The following is an 18,660-nucleotide window of genomic DNA, read 5'->3' as shown; positions in this document are numbered from 1 at the left end:
TGAGGCCCCTTGAGCTCTGTACCTTCCCTGTTTTAGGCTGACCCCTCATGTCCTTTGCCTGCTAGCCTCCAGGCATGCTGTTCTCTCCATGGGAATGACCTTTGCTTGTGCCTGTCAAAATCTTATCCTTTAAGGCCAAGTGCCATCCTCTGTACCCCCTCTTCTGGCAGGTTAAAAGTGTTCAGACTCTTCCAGCTTCTCACTGTTGGAAAAAGCTACAGATGAGGAGGGTAGTACAGCTGGAATGAAGCCTGTGTTGGATTGGAGTTGGAGGTAATATGAACTCATGGTTTTAATATACATACAGATACTGAAACACATCTCTTTGTGAGAGCCAGCATTAGAACACAGACATGCATTTCCTAGCCCTGTCTGCTGGGAAGGTCTGGAAGCAGTAACACCACAGTAATGATGAGCACATAGTGGCCAGATCTTGGTTTCTAAATACCATTATGGGAAAAAGTTCTTCATTCTTTACTTGTCAATAGTTTAATACCATTAGGGTGAGACCTATGTTCTTCCTTGGTGAGGGGAAATGGGCTCCATTTTCTAAGCTAAGCTCAGATAGAAGCCACTTCCACCCAAGAGCAAAGGTTTGCTCTTCCTAATAGGAGACATTACATTTCCCCTGGGATAATTCCCTGGAACAGAAAAAATAATAGATGAGCTTGGAATATTCTATGGTATGATAACATAAGGAAGTGAAAAAAGGAAGGGTTTGTCTAACGGACACAAGAACCAACTAAAAGGAGCATCCAATGCTCAAATCCATAACAGATGATAAGCCATGGCTTAAAATATGTGTGAGTCATACTCATGAAAATGAGGAAGGCAGTGCAGCTGGAATCAAGCCTGTATTGGATTGGAGTTGAAGGTAGTATGAACTCATGGTTTTAATATACATACAGATAGATACTGAAACACGTTTGTGTGTGAGAGCCAGCATTAGAATATATACATGCATTTCCTAGCCCTGAATAAATACATACATGGGGGAGGAGGGACAGCTCTCCCTTAGGTAGAATTCCAATTGATGTCAAAGGAATTGTAGAAAAAGAAAGTCACCATTGAACAAACACCACAGTAATCATTTTGCAGGCAAGAATGGAGGAGACAAAAATCTGGGTGAAAGTAAGCTTTGTTTCAAAGTATGCCTCTACAAGATACTTACTAATATAGAAAAGAAGAAATAGTAACTTTATGTTGGAGAAACCTAGTCAATACTACCTTAACCAAATAATCAAAGTATACATCTCAAATAATAAGTCATTGTCTCTTTGTTGTTGTTGTTTTTTTTAAGAGACAGGATCTCTGTTGCTGAGGCTGGAATGGAATGTGGTGGCATGATCACAGCTCACTGCAGCCTCCATCTGCTAGGCTTGAGAGATCCTCCAGCCTCAGCCTCCCAAGTTGCTGGGGCTACAGGCATGCACCACCACACCTTGCTAGTTCGTTTTGTTGTTGTTTTATGATTTTTTTTTTTTTTTTTTAAATAGAGATGGGGATCTCACAATGTTGCCCTGGCTATTCTTGAACTCCTGGCCTCAAGTACACCTCCTGCCTCAGCCTCCCAAAGCACTGGAATTACAGGCATGAGCCAAGTCGAGTCATAAGTCATTGTCTTTTTTTTTTTTTTTTTCTTCCTGAGATGGAGTCTCTGCTTCCCAGGCAGTGGTGAGATCTCGCAGACTGCAACCTCTGCCTCCCAGGTTCAAGCAATTCTGCCTCAGCCTCCCAAGTAGCTGGGATTCTAGGCACACACCACCACACCTGGCTAATTTTTGTATTTTTAGTAGAAATGGGGTTTCACCATGTTGGCCAGGCTGGTTCTTGAACTCCTGACCTTAAGTGATTTGCCTGACTCAGCCTCCCAAAATGCTGGGATTACAGGCATGAGCCACCACACCCAGTCATCAGTCATAGTCTTTTGATGATGCACTAAGAGGGGCCTGACTTCGCCTGTGGTATTCTTGCATCACTTCAATCTAACCAGGAGCAAGCAGCAGGCAAACCCAAACTAAGGGTCGTCTACAAATGAATAGAGTTGTCTTGTTCAAAAGTGGCAGGTCATGGGACAAGGAAAGACCAAGTGCAATGTGAGATCCTGGGTTAGAAAAAGACCTTACTAGGAAAACCAGCAAAATTCCGATAAGGTCTGCTTGTTAGTCTGTAGTACTGCACTGGTGTTAATTTCCTGCTTTCAATAATTATACTATGGTAATGCCAGAGTTAACGGGAAGGAACACTGAGTAAAGGGTAAACAGGAAGTCTGTACTATTTTTTGCAATTTTTCTCTAAAATTATTTTAAAATAGAAAATTGGGCTGGGTGTGCTGGTACGTACCTGTAATCCTAGCACTTCGGGAGGCTGAGGCAGCAGGATTGCTTGAGCTCAGGATTTTGAGGTTGCAGTAAGCTATGAACACACCACTGCACTCCAGCCTGGGTGATAGAGACCCTGTTTCAAAAAAAAAAATAAAAATTTAAAAGTTGGGGTAGGGGAAACAGCTCAGGGTCTGGAGCTATGGTCTGGGTTCACAATCTTGCCACCAGAAACTGCTGTGTTTTCCTGAGCTGTCCCCAGACCTCCCATCTCTATTATGGGGTGGTAATAATAGCACCTTCCTTGTGGGTTTATTCACAGCCTGGAAGCTGAGGCTGGGACATTTTATTCCAGAAAATAAAAATAAATGCTCAAAGAATGATAGGGGCATGTCAAAGGGCCACAGGAGCCAGCTTGAAGAGGTTCCCACTGACCAAATTTGCAACAAATTAAACATCAAAAAATAATGATAGCCATGGGTTATAATCCACTGAATAAAATAAGAAAGCATGAATCCATACTGTTAAATTAGTAAGTTGAAAGTTTGATGAGGAACGAGGTGTTAACATTTTTTTTTTAATGGAGTCTTCCTCTTGCCCAGGCTGGAGTGCAGTGGTGCGATCTCAGCTCACTGCAACTCCGCCTCCTGGGTTTAAGCAATTCTCCTGCCTAGCCTCCCAAGTAGCTGGGATTACAGGCACCCGCTACCATGCCCAGCTAATTTTTGTATTTTATTAGAGATGGGGTTTCATCATGTTGACCAGGCTGGTCTTGAACTCCTGACCTCAGATGATCTGCCCACCTTGGCCTCCCAAAGTGCAGGGATTACAGGCATGAGCCACCTAACACGGCCAGTATTGACATTTCTAAGTATTGCCCCATAAGATACTTCATAATTGAAGAGCAACAAAACAAAAATAAAGAGCAACTTCACAATGGAGGAGTCTGGTAGACGTTAGCCTCATCAAGTGACCGAAGTGAACCTCCTCAGCAGTGGACAAGTCGGCATCATGTGCCTCCCAGGAGGGTGCAGCATCCCTTGCCCACAATGCATAACCCAAATCCAGTGTGAGCCAACTCAAGTTGCTGATATAATTATCAAAATATCAAGGTTGGAAGAGTCAAGGAAAGAAAGGAACTGTTTCAGAAGGAACTACTAAGGGCAACACATGATTCCAAGTTGGGTCCTTTTGCTACAGAAGACATTATTGGAACTTTAAGCAAAACTTGAATCAGTCTGAAGATTAGATGGTAGAAATATACAAAATGTACTTTCCTGATTTTGATGGTCATGTTGTGGGTATTTAGAGAATGCAAGAAATATACGTGTGTGATGGGGCATCAGATCAACTTACTTTCAAATGGCCCTGGGAAAAAGTTCTTCATTGTATACTTGGAGGGTTTAATAAGTACAGTTAGAGTGAGGCCTATATTCCTGGTTAAGTGGAGATGGCATCCAATTTAAGCTAAGTGGCCAAAGGTTCAGATGGAGCCCACTTATACCCAAGAGCAAAAGTTTTGTCCTCCTAGTGGGGAACATTATATTTCCTCCCTATCACTACGGTTCCCAGTTACCATGAGGGAAGGAAGCGAGCTATTCCATATGGTTAGCCTAAAGCAGTTCTCAGCCTTGCTGGGAGGCACATGGGGAACTTGAAACTTCTGTAGCCTGGGTCCCACAGCAAGATACTGTTTTTTTGATCTGCGACAGGGTCTTGCTTTGTCACCCAGGCTGGAGTGCAGTGGTGTGCTCATAGTTCTCTGAAGCCTCTACCTCCTGGGTTCAAGTGGTCCTCCCACCTCAGCCTCCCTAAGTGTTGGGGTTTACAGGCATGAGCTGCCATGCCTAGCCTATTTTTCTTTTCTTTTCTTTTTTTTTTGAGACGGAGTTTCGCTCGTTACCCAGGCTGGAGTGCAATGGCGCGATCTCGGCTCACTGCAACCTCCGCCTCCTGCGTTCAGGCAATTCTCCTGCCTCAGCCTCTGAGTAGCTGGGATTACAGGCACGCACCACCGTGCCCAGCTAATTTTTTGTATTTTTAGTAGGGACGGGGTTTCACCATGTTGACCAGGATGGTCTCGATCTCTTCACCTCGTGATCCACCTGCCTTGGCCTAGCCTATTTTTCTTTACAAGTAAATTAGTTAAAATTTTAAAAAGAGAGAAAAGCAAAGACTTGGAGATGGGGGAGGGGAAAAACAGACTGGATTAATGATATGGGACTCAAAAGTCCGACTCAGCAGAGTTTTGAGATGGAAGACGTGGAAACGGAAAGGCAGACCAGCCATACAAGAGGGCTTAGTTACAGCACAGACTAGTCTTCAGGAAGGTGGGAGTGTGGGGGTTAGATTTCACAGGTGATTATCTGAGAGCTCCCCTTCCCAGAGGAAAGGGCCTCAAATGGCAAATCAGTGCTTGGGCATTACCTGGAAACAGAGGTCATCAACAAGGATGACAGCAATAGCTTTGACTGCACCTTCAAGATGGGCAAGATGAGGATAATGGGCTTTCCTTTAACACTCCTATCAGCTCCCACTGAAATACCCAGTTTGGACCAATTTTGTGAAGATAGTCACTGAAGCCACCTCTGACTAATCTCAACACAAAATGAAAAGGATTTCCATTTTGTAGATAAGAGGTTTTTGACACTTTAATTTGTCCCAAGGTGTCACAGGTATAAAGTAGCTGAAGTGGGCTTTTTTGGCATTTCTCCCCTCCCTTACTCCATGCATATCTCTAAAGCATTAAAAAAAAAAAAACAACTATATAAATACGTGAAAGTGTAAAAAATGTCTACATATCAAATATCCAGAGTTCAAATTCTTCTCAATTTTTCCCCCCATATAATTGGTTTCAAATCAGATCCAAACAAGGCCTGCTCACTTCTGTTATGGTATCTCCCTTATCTGTTTCTCTACATGTTCTCCCTACATTTTCCCCCTACTCCTTGCAATTTATTTGAAGAAACATGCTCAGTGATTTCTGAAATTGTTCCATATTCTGAATTTTGCTGCTGGTATCCCCATGAATTCTTATTTTGTACCTGGGTCCCTCAAGACTTCAAAATCCCTAACACTCTCTTCGTTAGGCTACCCTGCCTCTATGATGATACTATGGAGACCTACCATCTGCTCAGCTCTTTACATATTAAGCACCTCACAAGGCATTTACCTTTTTTGTAGTTGTACCTGACCCCCAGAGAACATGTCCACATGGATAGAGCCAAATGATGGAGCCAATATTGTAAGTCTGGTCAGCCTGCCTCCACAGCCCGCCCCTTTACCTCATACCAGGTGGTTCCATTCATTGCATTATGGGTTGTCAATCCATTCTTATTATTAATCTAAGCACTATACACTGGTCATCCACTTTCAGTAAGTGGATGGCAAGTTAGCATTAACAGATAGCTATTTCGAAAATAAGAATATTCTATGCCTACCAAAAAATACAGGAAAGAGGTAAGACCAGCCATCTATGGGAGAAGAAGCCAATGCAATGGCTAGTCTTTATTGGAAAGAAGTTTTATAGCATATTTTGAGTAACTCAGTGCAGGCGCTCAGTGTGCCAGCTGGTGGGGCACCAGCTTGTAATAGGCTCCACAGCTGGGGCATCGCTGGGCCTCGCCTTTGTGCAACCAAAACCAGATGACAGTACTGTTGTCCTCTTCACCTAAAAGGGAAAAAAGGTGGTTGAGTCATTCTGTCTAGAAAGGGAGACTTTCAACATGAATTTCTTTTCCTCAGACACCTCTGATACACAAGACAGACTATGGTCAAGATAGTGACCAATAATGGTCAGTTCAAGCCCTCCTCCCATTATTCAGATGAAGAAATTGAGGCTCTGAGTCCACCTATAAGTAAAATGACCTAATATCAGGGTCACTGTAAATTCTTTTGTTTTTTTTCATCTCGCCCCGTCACCCAGGCTAGAGTGCAGTGGTGCCATCTCTGCTCACTGCAACCTCCACCTCCCAGGTTCAAGCGATTCTCCTACCTCAGCCTCCCAAGTAGCTGGGATTACAGGTGTGCACCACCATGCCCAGCTAATTTTTTGTATTTTTGGTAGAGACAGGGTTTCACCATGTTATCCAGGACGGTCTGGATCTCCTGACCTCGTGATCTGCTCGCCTCACCCTCCCAAAGTGCTGGTACTACAGGTGTGAGCCACAGCACCCAGCCAAGGCTCACTGTAAATTCTAACAATTCCCCTGCCCATGTAGAACACAAAGGAGGTCCATTCTGGTATGTATCCCTACTGTCTAAAACGATGCCTGGCATAGAAGCAATATAACAATAAATATTTGCTGGGTGGATACTCCTTCATGCCACACCTCCACTGAGCCAGTCTTTCCACCGTGCTGCGCTTCTTTCCAGGAAGGATGAACTATCAGGCATAATGAGGCTTGAACAAGACCCATAGGGAAACTCATTTACAAACATGTATTCACACACTATAAGATTTAAAGCAGCTTGGCCAGGCCCGGTGGCTCACACCTGTAATCCCAGCACTTTGGGAGGCCGAGGCGGGTGGATCACGAGGTCAAGAAATCGAGACCATCCTGGTCAACATGGTGAAACCCCATCTCTACTAAAAATACAAAAAATTAGCTGGGCATGGTGGTGCGTGCCTGTAATCCCAGCTACTCAGAGGCTGAGGCAGGAGAATTGCCTGAACCCAGGAGGCGGAGGTTGTGGTGAGCCGAGATCGCGCCATTGCACTCCAGCCTGGGTAACAACAGCGAAACTCCGTCTCAAAAAAAAAAAAAAGATTTAAAGCAGCTTATAGACTCCTGTACTATAGGATATATATTAAGTGGATAAAGAAATAGAGGTGAGGTACTTACAGATACAGCCCACTATTCTCTTGTTGGTGACAGAAGGAACTAAATTAGGGTCTTCCTTAGTGCCTGAAGCTCCCTTTGGGGGCAGTATATTGTATGGGTCCTGAAAAAAACACAAGAATTGAACCATTATGCCAAATAAGCCCTACGTTCCAGAAGCTCAGCGTGTTCCTATAAGCCAAGTTCCCTGGATCAAATACTCCCAGAGAGGAGACTACTATGAACACATACAAGAACGTAAGTTCCACGGAAGACACAGAAAGGAGTTTCTCACCAGTCCCTTTCTTGCAGCCAACATGATCTCCCTCTCCAACCCAGTCGCCTGGTCATCATCACTAGGAACACCACCTACAGGAAGATATGTGAATTATGATGCTGACTGAAATGATAGAAAAATTAGGAACAGAAATGATCAAGAAGAAAAATGCCACACTGAAACTTCTGCATACGTTTTAGTGGGCTCACAAGCTCCTAAAAGCTACTCATATCCATGGTCCCCAAAGAACCACCAAATCATGATCCACACAAGGGGCAGCACTTGGGGGAGCTGCTGCTTTTTTTTTTTTTTCCTCGTTGCCCAGGCTGGAGTGTAATGGCAAGTTGTCGGCTCACTGGAACCTCTGCCTCCTGGGTTTAAGCGATTCTCCCGCCTCCTGTGTAGCCGGGATTACAGGAGCACGCCACCACGACCAGCTAATTTTTTTTTTTTTTTAAGGAGTTTCATTCTTGTTGCCCAGGCTGGGGTGCAGTGCTATGATCTCGGCTCACTGCAACCTCCGCCTCCCGGGTTCAAGCAATTATCCTGCCTCAGCCTCTCCAGTACCTGGGATTACAGGTGCCCTCCACCACGCCTGGCTAATTTTCGTAATTTTGATAGAAACGGGGTTTCCTATCGTCCTGGCCTGGCTGGCCTCGATCTCCCAACCGCAGATGATGATCCGCCCGCCTCGGCCTCCCAACGTGCCGGGATTACAGGCGTGAGCCACCACGCCCAGCCCAATTTTTGTATTTTTAATAGAGACGGGGTTTCACCGTGTTGGCCAGGCTTGTCTCGAACTCCTGATCTCAGGTGATCCGCCCACCTCGGCCTCCCAAGGTGCTGGGATTACAGTCGTGAGCGCCCGGCGTAGGAGCTTTTCCTTCTCCAACCACCGAGACCAATTTGTCGACATTTGTCTAAAAGCAAGTTAGAGCCCACTCGGCTTGAGGCGGGCGCAGGTTTGAAGGGCGGCCGGACCCCTCCCCAACCCGGTCGCAGTCCCCACCCCTCCCAAGGTCACCCGGCACCTCCGTTTAGGATACTTTCGCAGAGGAGTCAGTTCGGGGGGGCGGCAGGAGCAGCGGCCTGGAATTATAGGAAGATGCCTGCAGAGCCTGAGACACTCCGGACCGTATGCGGTCACTGGGACCTCTAGTAGCTGCACGTCACGCCCCGCTCTGCCGCCCTGGGACCACTACGGGAGGGCAATACTCCGGTCCCTGGCAAGCCTGGGGAGCCGAGTACCTCCAGAGGCCATGGAGCGCACCGCGGCCGCACCATTGGGACCGCGAGCCCTCAAGGCCTGCGCGGCCAGCGCTCCGGCTCCGCGAAGTAACCTTGAAGCCATCGCGTCCGCGACAAGCAACAGCACTTCCGGGAACAGGATGCAAAGACAGGAGAGACTTCCGGGGGCGGGCTTCTTTCTCCTCCCGGTCAGCTTTCCGCTCCTTCCCCGCCCTCGGGCCCGCCCACTCCCGCCACCTTGGCGGGGGCGGAAACTGCGCATGCTCAAGTGTGCCTTTCCCTGCACCGCACAGTAGCTGAGGCTTGGGGGCGGGTTTGCTCTTTAGTAAGGCTGAGAGGTGAGCAAGTTGTTTTGGTGTTTGGAGCTCAGCGGCTAAACCACATTGGAGTTCCTCTGTATCTGGCCTGCACTTGGAGGCTACTGATGGAAGTCATTAAGTCCCCGCCTGTCAAGAGACTGACTGGACCCCAAATGATTTGAATTTGAAAGTGGGCTCCTAAAGATCTCTGCGTTCCTTGCTAGGCTAGTTAGTGGCAACGCTGGTTCTCTGGCAGTGCGTGAGCCGTCGCGAGCGTGTTGCATTGGACGGGACCTACCTGCAGTACTGGCCCAGTTTCCTGTTAGAGTTGTACTGTGGGGGGTTAGGCGCCGGGGTCCCTGCGGGGTCCCGGCCTAGGGAGGAGGACAGGACGGCGGCAGGACCCCGCCCAGGACCAAGAGCCTGCTGATGTGAAGAGAGAAAGTGGCCACTCTTCGAGGCCACTAGGGGAGGAGAAGTTAAAAAGGGGAGTTGATAATGGGAAATGGAGTCAGATCCTGCTGTGACTGGAATTCCGTTTGAAACGGAAAACATCTTCCGTCCATAGCTTTCCGTTGCCCCCACAGGCTAAGATGTGCAAATTTCTTAGGGTGAGCTTTAGTCTGTGTAGCCCTATGACAGGCTAGCTGCATGCGGTATCTGAGTTTCCCTACCAGATAGAAAAATCGCTTTAGAGTGGAATTAGCTCATTACTGAATTTTCAATGCCTTGCAGAGGTCTGGTATATAGTAGGATCCAGTAATTTTAGTAAATTTACTACTTGGATAGACTATATAAAACCAGTTTATAGGGCTTCTCCTGGCCCAGTGAGGTCAATTGGAAGCAAACTGGGTAGAGTTGAAGGCTCAGATGCTCCCACTTGTCTCATGCAGGCTATGATATTTTCAAAAGGACACGGTGGAGCATTGCCTCCCAGGAGCACGTCTGGTCTTCATGGGTGCCCCCTCCACCAATTAAAAAAAAAACAAACACCTGTATTCTGATACAAAAACCACCTTTAAAGGCCAAGATTTCCTTTAAAGGTGGTTTTTGCTTTGAATGGCTTCACTGTTACTCCCTTCTCTTTCACCTCCACTGCAACGCCTCCAAATTGAATTGAGGGAAAAAATTCTGAGCAATGTTCCCCAAGGACCTATAGTTAATTTGCAACTGTGTTTAGGTGTTTGGCAGGAGAAAAAGCATTGGTCTGGAAAGTAGCCTCACCAGCTAGTTCAGCCAGTCGCTTTTTCTCCTTTGGGCCACCATTTCTTCATCAGTAAAACTCGTTCAACTAGGTTAGTATTTCCCAAGTGTATTCCATGTCATCCAAGTCTCAAGATATGATCTTAAGAAAAAGGGCTTGGTCAAGACAGGGAAGTCCTGCGTTTCATGATCACTCTTTTGGAGCTGCACGAACATAATCAAGGCTCTGATTAGGCTTGCAGCAAGACCTTTTGTTTAATTTTCCTGCAGTTTAAGCCAAAGTTTCCCTATCTTAATTGACCACAAAACCCTTTCCTGAGGAACACCTACTAACTTGCCCCTCAGCAAACCAGTGAGATATTCAGCTCTGATGTGTTATGATTCCCAGCTGCCTGACCAGGAATGTTTTACTCCAGGCTGTAAGATGGAAACTGACTTTAGGCTTGTTTCTCACTCTCATTGTAGGTTTGCCTAATAGTAGGAAATTTTTGCAGGCCTTTATCTAACTCAGGAAAACCTCAGCCTCACTCTGGGATTATTTAGATTGTGTGAGTGAACTCCAAGGTCAGGGCCAGGCTCCCCAGATGTCCCCACATGCTGGAAGCATCCCCTGCTGCTTCCAGTTCCCACTACTCTCCATTCACACCCTGTCCCTCAGGTCTCCTTGAGAAACAGTTTGGCTTGGGGACCGGTCTGCCACCTCCGCTCCATCATTGTCTTTGCCAGCACAATAAACTTACTGAGTATTCTTTTATAGGCTAATTTTTAGTTGTCAAAATAAATATACACGGTAGGTCAAACAGGACAGATATGTAAGGAAAAAGCTAGCAGTTTGATGCTTATCCTTTTTTTCGTTCCCTATACCAGGTTTTCTCAAGCTCAGCACAACTGACATCTTGGGTTGATAATTATTTACAGGGAGGTTGTGCATTGTAGGATTTAACCCTATGCCATTAGCACTTCCCCGACATGATAACCAAAAACATCTTCAGCTATTGCCACATGCCCCCTGGATTTGCAAAATCCCCATTGAGCATCACTGCATATATGAATATAAAATATAAAAACATATAACTACTATATAAATTATTAGTAAGTTGCTTCCTTCATTAGAAATATTTTGTAGATATCCCTCCAGATCAATACATCTAGACCTTAACTTATGTAATGGCTACAGGATATTCCTTACCATCAATGTACTGTAATGTACCCAGCCATTCTCCCTTATGAATATTCCTATGGCTTCCAGTTTTTTGCCTCTCAAACAATGCTACAGTATACATCTTTATAAATCCAACTCTGTTCCAGAGGTTTTGTTTCTGAGGAGTAGGGTCAAAGGGTGTTTGTGCTAAACATTTTAATAATACATTCTGCCAGATTGCTTTCCCAAAGTTTGGAGCAATTCATGCTCACACCAGTAGAGCATGTGAGTGCCAGTCTCCACCTCCAAACCTTTGCAAATTTAGCCCACTGGGTGAAGGAAAAATGGTGCTGTTAGTGCTCTCGGTGTTTACATTTCAGTTCCCTGACCTCTGAGGCAGTTGAACATCTTTTCAGATGTTTACTGATCATTTGCACTTCCTCGGGGATGTGAACTGGGCTTAACCACTCAGGCTGGTTAAAAACAATTTTTTTTTTTTTTTTTAGACAGAGTCTTGCTCTGTTGCCAGACTGGAATGCAGTGGCACAATCTCAGCTCATTGCGACCTCCGCCTCCCAGGTTCAAGCAATTCTCCTGCCTCAGCCTCCAAAGTAGCTGGGATTACATGCACACGCCACCATGCCCAGCTAATTTTTGTATTTTAGTAGAGACAGGGTTTCACCATGTTGGCCAGTATGGTCTTGATCTCCTGACCTCATGATCCGCTCGCCTCAGCCTCCCAAAATGCTAGGATTACAGGCGTGACCCACCGCACCCAGCCTAAGTCACACTATTTAACCTCTTTCTGCCTTAGTTTCATTTCTTTCATTTTAAAATAGAATATATTATTTTGGTTGTTGAGACTGAGTCTTGCTATGTTGCCCAGGCTGGTATCAAACTTCTGGCCTCAAGAAATCCTCCTACCTCTGCCTTCCAAAGTGCTGGGATTACAAACATGAACCACCACACCCCAGGAGTTCAAGACCAGCCTAGACAACAGAGAGAGAGACCCCCATCTCTATATAAATTTTAAAAATTAGCCAGACATGGTGGCATCTGGCTGTAGTCCTAGGTACTCAGGAGGCTGAGGCAGGAGGATCATTTGAGCCCAGGAATTTGAGACCATAATGACCTATGATTTTGCCACAATGACCTATGGTTGTACACCACTGCACTCCAGCCTGGGCAACAGAGCAAGATCCTGTCTCTAAAAAAAAAGGGCAGATAAAGATATGAAAAGGTGTTTTTCCAAAGAAGACACACAAATGGCCAGTAGGGCTGGGTGTGGTGGCTAACACCTGTAATCCCAGTACTTTGGAAGGCCAAGGCAGGTGGATTGCTTGAGCTCAGGAGTTTGAAACCAGTCTGGGCAACACAGTGAAACCCCATCTGTATTAAAAAAAAAAATACTTTTTTTAAATGGCCAACAAGCACATGGAAATATGGTCAACATCATTCGTCATCAGAGAAATGCAAATCAAAATCACAATGAGGTACCACTTTATATCCACTAGAATGACTCAAATAAAAAAGGCAGATAAGGCCAGGTGCCATGGCTCATGCCTATAATCCAACCACTGTAGGCTCATGCCTATAATCAACCCAGGTGGGCAGATGGGTTGAGCCTAGGAGTTCGAGACCAGCCTGGGCAACACAGCAAGACCCCATCTCTACAAAAAATACAAAAAGTAGTTAGGTGGGATAGCATGTACCTGTGGTCACAGCTACTTGGGAGGCTGAGGTGGGAGGATCACCTATGCCCTGGAAGGTTGAGGCTATAGTGGACCATAATCCACTGCACTCCAGCCTGGGGGACACAGTGAGACCCTGTCAAAGAAAAAAAGATAATAAATGTCAACAAATATATAGGGGTAATCAGATCCTCATACACTGCTGATGGAAATATAAAATCATGTTGCTGTTTTCAAAAATAACTTGGTACCTCTTTACAACGTTCAACATTGGCCGGGTGCAGTGGCTCATACCTGTAATCCCAGCACTTTGGGAGGCCAAGGCAAGCAGATCACCTGAGGTTGGTAGTTCGAGACCAGCCTGGTGGTGAGCCAAAATTGTGCCATTGCACCCCAATCTGGGCAATAAGAGCAAAACTCCATCTTAAAAAAAAAAAAGTTCAACATTGATCTACCATGTGACCCAGCAGTTCCGCTCTTAGGCATATACAGGACAGAATTGAAAATGTCTTCACACAGAAACCTGTACAGAAATATTTATAGCAGCATAATTCACAATAGCCTAAAGGTGGGAATGACCCAAAGGTTTATCAACTGATGGATAAACAAAACATGAAACAACCATACAATGGAATATGATTCAGCCATAAAAAGGAATGAAATACTATGTGCTACAACATAGATAAGCCTTAAAAACATTACAGTAAATTGAAGAAGCCAAACACAAAAGACTACATATTGTAGAGTTCCTTTATTTTTATTTTTAATTATTTTATTTTATTTGAGACAGGATCTTTGTCGCTCAGGCTGGAGTCCTGCAGCCTCAACCTCCTGGGCTCAAGTAATCCTCCTGCCTCAATCCCCCAAGTAGCTGGGACCACAGGCATGCACCACCATGCCCAGCAAAATTTTGTACTTTTTGTGCAGATGGGGTTTCATCATGTTGCCCAGGCTGGTCTTGAACTCATGAATTCAAGCGATCTGCCCACCTGGACTTCCCAAAGTGTTGAGATTACAGGTATAAGCCACTGTACTTGGCCAAACGATTCCTTTTATACAAAATTCATAAAGCTAGAAAGTAGATTCATAGTTGCCAGGGCCTGGGGGAGAGGGATGGAGAGTGGCTGTTGATGGGTACAGGCATTCTCATCTGAGAACTGAATGCAAAACCTTGTGCATATACTAAATACCACTGAATTGTGCACTTTAAAAGGGTGAATTGTAATGTATATGAATTAGATCTCAACTTTTAAAAATCAAGCATCAATCAAGCAAGCAAGGAAGGTTCACCTTGCAGGGTTGTAGTGAGGCAACAGGTGAGACGTGGGAAGTGGCTGTGATGCCTCTGGTGCTCACAGGGGCCTGTGGGTCCACCTTCTCTCCTCCTAAGTGTGAGTTCCTCAAGAGAAGGACCTCCAAGAACATATTCATCTCTTTATCCAAGTGCCTGACATGGGGCCCAGCACATAGTAATATTCCACAAATCCTACTGACTGCGTGGAGACAATGATGCTATTTTTTTTGTAAGCCAAGGTGAAGACATGACAAATCAGCACATATGCACAGATATACAGTCAAGAAATAAGCGAATTAATCTGCAAGGCTATTGGGACATAGCCTCTGAATGAACGTTTGCCTCTAACAATAGGCCTGCTCAGTGAGCAGAAAGTTCAGTGAAGGAAACTTCAAGGAGATTCCCCTCTAAAAATGACACCAGAGAGCATAAGTTCAAATCATCTCCCTACATGGTTTAAGAAAAAAAAGACTTCCTCTCAAACTTTGCTTTCGGTCGGTGGGAACCTATGCAGGTTCAACATGTGTATCAAAAGTGGTCTTTCTTTTGTGGCCCATCTACCCTGGCCACAGCATGATGTTTGTCCTCAACAACTACAGTGTGTTTGGATTTTGCAAATCTGAATGTCATAAAAACTTTAAAAGAGATGCAATTCTTTAAAATTCTTAAGTCATAAAAACTTTAAAAGAGATGCAAGATCAAGCAGACTAAAATATTCCTGGTAGAGAGCTTACAGTGGATCATTCATTTGAGTTTGAAAAATATAGAAATGAACCTATCAAGCACCACCAAGTGCTGTGGAATAAAACTATTCATGTAATGAAGAGAATTGAAGAGATTAAATAGAAACACCAAGTTGACCAGACACTCTGGCTCACACCTGTAATCTCAGCACTTTGGGAGGCCGAGGTGGGTGGATTACCTGAGGTCAGGAGTTTGAGACCAGCCTGGACAACATGGTAAAACTCCACTTCTACTAAAAGTACAAAAATTAGCTGGCGTGGTGGTGGTGGCGCCTGTAATCCTAGCTACTCAGGAGGCTGAGGCAGGAGAATCGCTTGAACCCGGGAGGTGGAGGTTGCAGTGAGCTGAGATCATGCCACTGCACTCCAGCCTGGGCAACAGAGCAAGACTCTATCTCAAAAAAAAAAAAAAAAAAAAAAAGAGAGAGAGAGAAAAGTAATAGAAATTGTTACAATGAGACTTTTTTTTTTTGGGAGGGTTTCACTTTGTTGCCCAGGCTGGAATTCAGTGGCATGATCACAGCTCACTGCAGCCTAGACCTCCTGGGCACAAGCAACCCTCCTACTTCAGCCTCCCCAGTCTTGACATCCCCACACTACTACCCCAAGTAGCTGGGACTACAGGAATGCACTACCACAACTAGCTAATTTTAAAAAAATGTTTTGTAGATAAGGGGTCTCAACTACTGTCCTCAAGCAATCCTCCCACCTCAGCTTCCCAAAATGCTGAGATTATAGGCATGAGCCACCATGTCCAGCCTACAGTGAGATTTTTAAGAGACATTTTCCATATCCACAGTCTACTGTAATTGCTATACCAATTTCTCTAACAACTGCTTTCCTTTGCCTGTAAGAGGAGCTTGAATATGATAAATGTTCCGCTTTACTTCTTTGATGTCCTGGATTTTCTTTAGCTCTTTATTTTTCTTCGATCTGTTCATTATACATTTAGCTTGGCGTTTCTTTTTTCCTCCTTTTAAGTTCTGGGATACATGTGCAGAATGTAGAGATTTGTTACATAGGTGTACATGTGCCATGGTGGTTGCTGCACCTATCAACCAATCATCTACGTTTTAAACCCTGCATGCCTTAGGTATTTGTCATAATGCTCTCCTTCCCCTTGCCCCCCCAACCCCCCCCACAGGCCCTGTGATGTTCCTCTCCCTGTGTCAATGTGTTCTCATTGTTCAACTCCCACTTATGAGTGAGAACATGTGGTGTTTGGTTTTCTGTTCCTGTGTTAGTTTGCTGAGAATGATGGCTTCCAGCTTCATCCATATCCCTGCAAAGGACATGAACTCATTCTTTTTTATGGCTGCCTTTTTTATTTTTTAAGACTGAGTCTCACTCTGTTGCCCATGCTGGAGTGCAGTGGTGTGATCTCGGCTCACTACAACCTCTGCCTCCTGGGTTCAAGCAATTCTGCCTCAGCCCCCTGAGTAGCTGGGATTACAAGCGCATGCCACCACGCCCAGCTAATTTTTGTATTTTTAGTAGAAATGGGGTTTCACCATGTTGCTCAGGCTGGTCTTGAACTCCTAACCTTGTGATCCACCCACCTCGGCCTCCCAAAGTGCTGGGATTACAGGCGTGAGCCACCGCACTCGGTTTTCATTGTAACTATTTCTATATGTACATTTAAAAATGTCCTTTGGAGACTTGGAACTTCTAAATTAATTTTTTTTACATAAGAGCACTTAAATGAAAAATGATTAAAAATACATCTCTCCTACATTGCTGTCTGCAAAACATCAGATGTTATGGATGTTAGACTCCATCTCAATGTTAAACCTTCACTGATAGGTTTACTTACGTCAGTCATGAACATTCTATTAATAGGCTGGGTGCAGTGCCTCACACCTGTAATCTCAACATTTTGGGAGACCAACGTGGGCGGATCACTTGAGGTCAGGAGTTTGAGACCAGCCTGGACAACATGGCAAAACCCCATCTCTACTAAAAATACAAACATTAGCTGAGCGTGGTGACAGGTACCTGTAATCTCAGCTACTAGGGAGGCTGAGTCAGGAGAATTGCTTGAACCCAGGAGGCAGAGGTTGCAATGAGCTGACATTGTGCCACTGCACTCTAGCCTGGGCAACAGAGCAAGACTCCATCTCAAAAAAGAAAAAAGAAAACTCTGTCAATACAGAAGTGAATTGTGGACATAAAATGGCCATGCCGTTTGGATAATGGCACTAGGCAACATTTATGTAACAATGACAAAAATTCACAGCAAGTGATATATAAAAGAAAATATTCTTTGCAGTAAAAAAAAAAGTGACTTATAAGGAAGATAATGAAGATACATGCTAGTCATTTATCCTTCCTCCTGGGCTCTCGGTTCTGTCCTTAGGGGAAGCATTTCCCCTGCAAAAGGACTCCTGGGCCCATGAGTGGAGTCTGGAACACTGCCACCTTCACTGATGTTTGTTCCAATTCTATACACTCAATCTACAGGAATAACTTCCTGTTAGACCTCAACCCCCTATCCTGTGTGGGCTCTTAAAATTTGCATGTCTGGGAGGCCGAGGCAGGTAGATCACCTGAGGTGGGGAGTTCAAGACCAGGCTGACCAACATGAAGGAATCCTGTCTCTATTAAAAATACAAAAACCTTGTCTCTACTAAAAATACAAAATTAGCCAGATGTGGCGGTACATGCCTGTAATTCCACCTACTCAGGAGGCTGAGGCAGGAGAATCGCTTGAACCCGGGAGGCGGAGATTCCAGTGAGCCGAGATAGCACCATTGCACTCCAGCCTGGGCAACAAGAATGAAACTTCGTCTCAAAAAGAAAAAGAATGGCATGGCTTTCAACTGAGCTCACCTTGAGCCCACTCACCTTGTAAATGGGGTCATCCTATAAGTTAACATAGTGGAATCCCCCTCCTGTCTCTCTCTCATATCTGTCCGTCCTTCCCCAGCAATAGTCCCTGGAGTGGCCCCTATTAAGGGCCTTGACATCCATTCCCATGCTCACTTTTACAGTCACCTCTTTCGGGACTTCCTGTTTCCCACTTCTGCTGTCTCTGTTTGGCCTCTCTTCCTTGAGTCCTGAAGCTGAACTGGATTCCGCCCCTCCCTGTAAGGTCCTCCTCAGGCTGGCTGACACCTCCTGCACTTGCCCATTGACAAGTGACATCCCAGGCCTCAAGCATTCATGCCTTTGCGCATATTCCCTTTTCCTTGAATGCTTTTTCTCCTCTTGGAGATAAACGGTAAATTCCAACTCAAATTTCAAGACTGTGGGCAAATGTTACCTTTGCCTGAGGCCATGGGACTCTCCCAGGCATGGTTGCCATCTCACTTCTGTGTGCTCCTGCAGCCCTCTGGGCATGCCTCCATTGACTGGCTGAGCACATGGCAGGGTTATTATCTTTCTGCACGTTTCAAGTCTAGGCAGCGTGGCAGGGGTTTAGCCTTTGTTGCATGACTGCATAATGAAGGGTGCATTATATAGGACAATTGTTTATCCATCTTCTGATACACCTGGTTATTCAAACCTACATCCATTATGCTACATAATGTCCTTGTATAAAATCACACATGAGAAATTACTTTTGAAATTGAAAATAAGGAAAAACACGTTATTTCCTTCTACCATAGAAACTACATTATAGA

The 18,660-nt window shown here is 45.1% G+C and overlaps 1 protein-coding gene across 1 annotated transcript; it reads right to left on the bottom strand.

The window, feature by feature from the left end:
• Positions 1 to 5,795: 5,795 nt before the first annotated feature.
• On the bottom strand, positions 5,796 to 8,788 carry COX5B (cytochrome c oxidase subunit 5B). The gene is made up of 4 exons (XM_035271621.3): positions 8,667 to 8,788; positions 7,437 to 7,510; positions 7,166 to 7,265; positions 5,796 to 5,991 (listed from the first exon to the last, which is right to left on the bottom strand). Exons 1-4 carry the CDS (start codon positions 8,767 to 8,769, stop codon positions 5,879 to 5,881), a joined length of 390 nt encoding a protein of 129 aa, XP_035127512.1. The 5' UTR covers positions 8,770 to 8,788; the 3' UTR covers positions 5,796 to 5,878.
• Positions 8,789 to 18,660: the final 9,872 nt, after the last annotated feature.

Source organism: Callithrix jacchus, chromosome 14 (assembly GCF_049354715.1).
Source record: "Callithrix jacchus isolate 240 chromosome 14, calJac240_pri, whole genome shotgun sequence".
NCBI classification, from domain to species: domain Eukaryota; kingdom Metazoa; phylum Chordata; class Mammalia; order Primates; family Cebidae; genus Callithrix; species Callithrix jacchus.
Note: the sequence above shows the minus strand (reverse complement) of the source record. Positions and strands in the feature narration are given on the sequence as shown.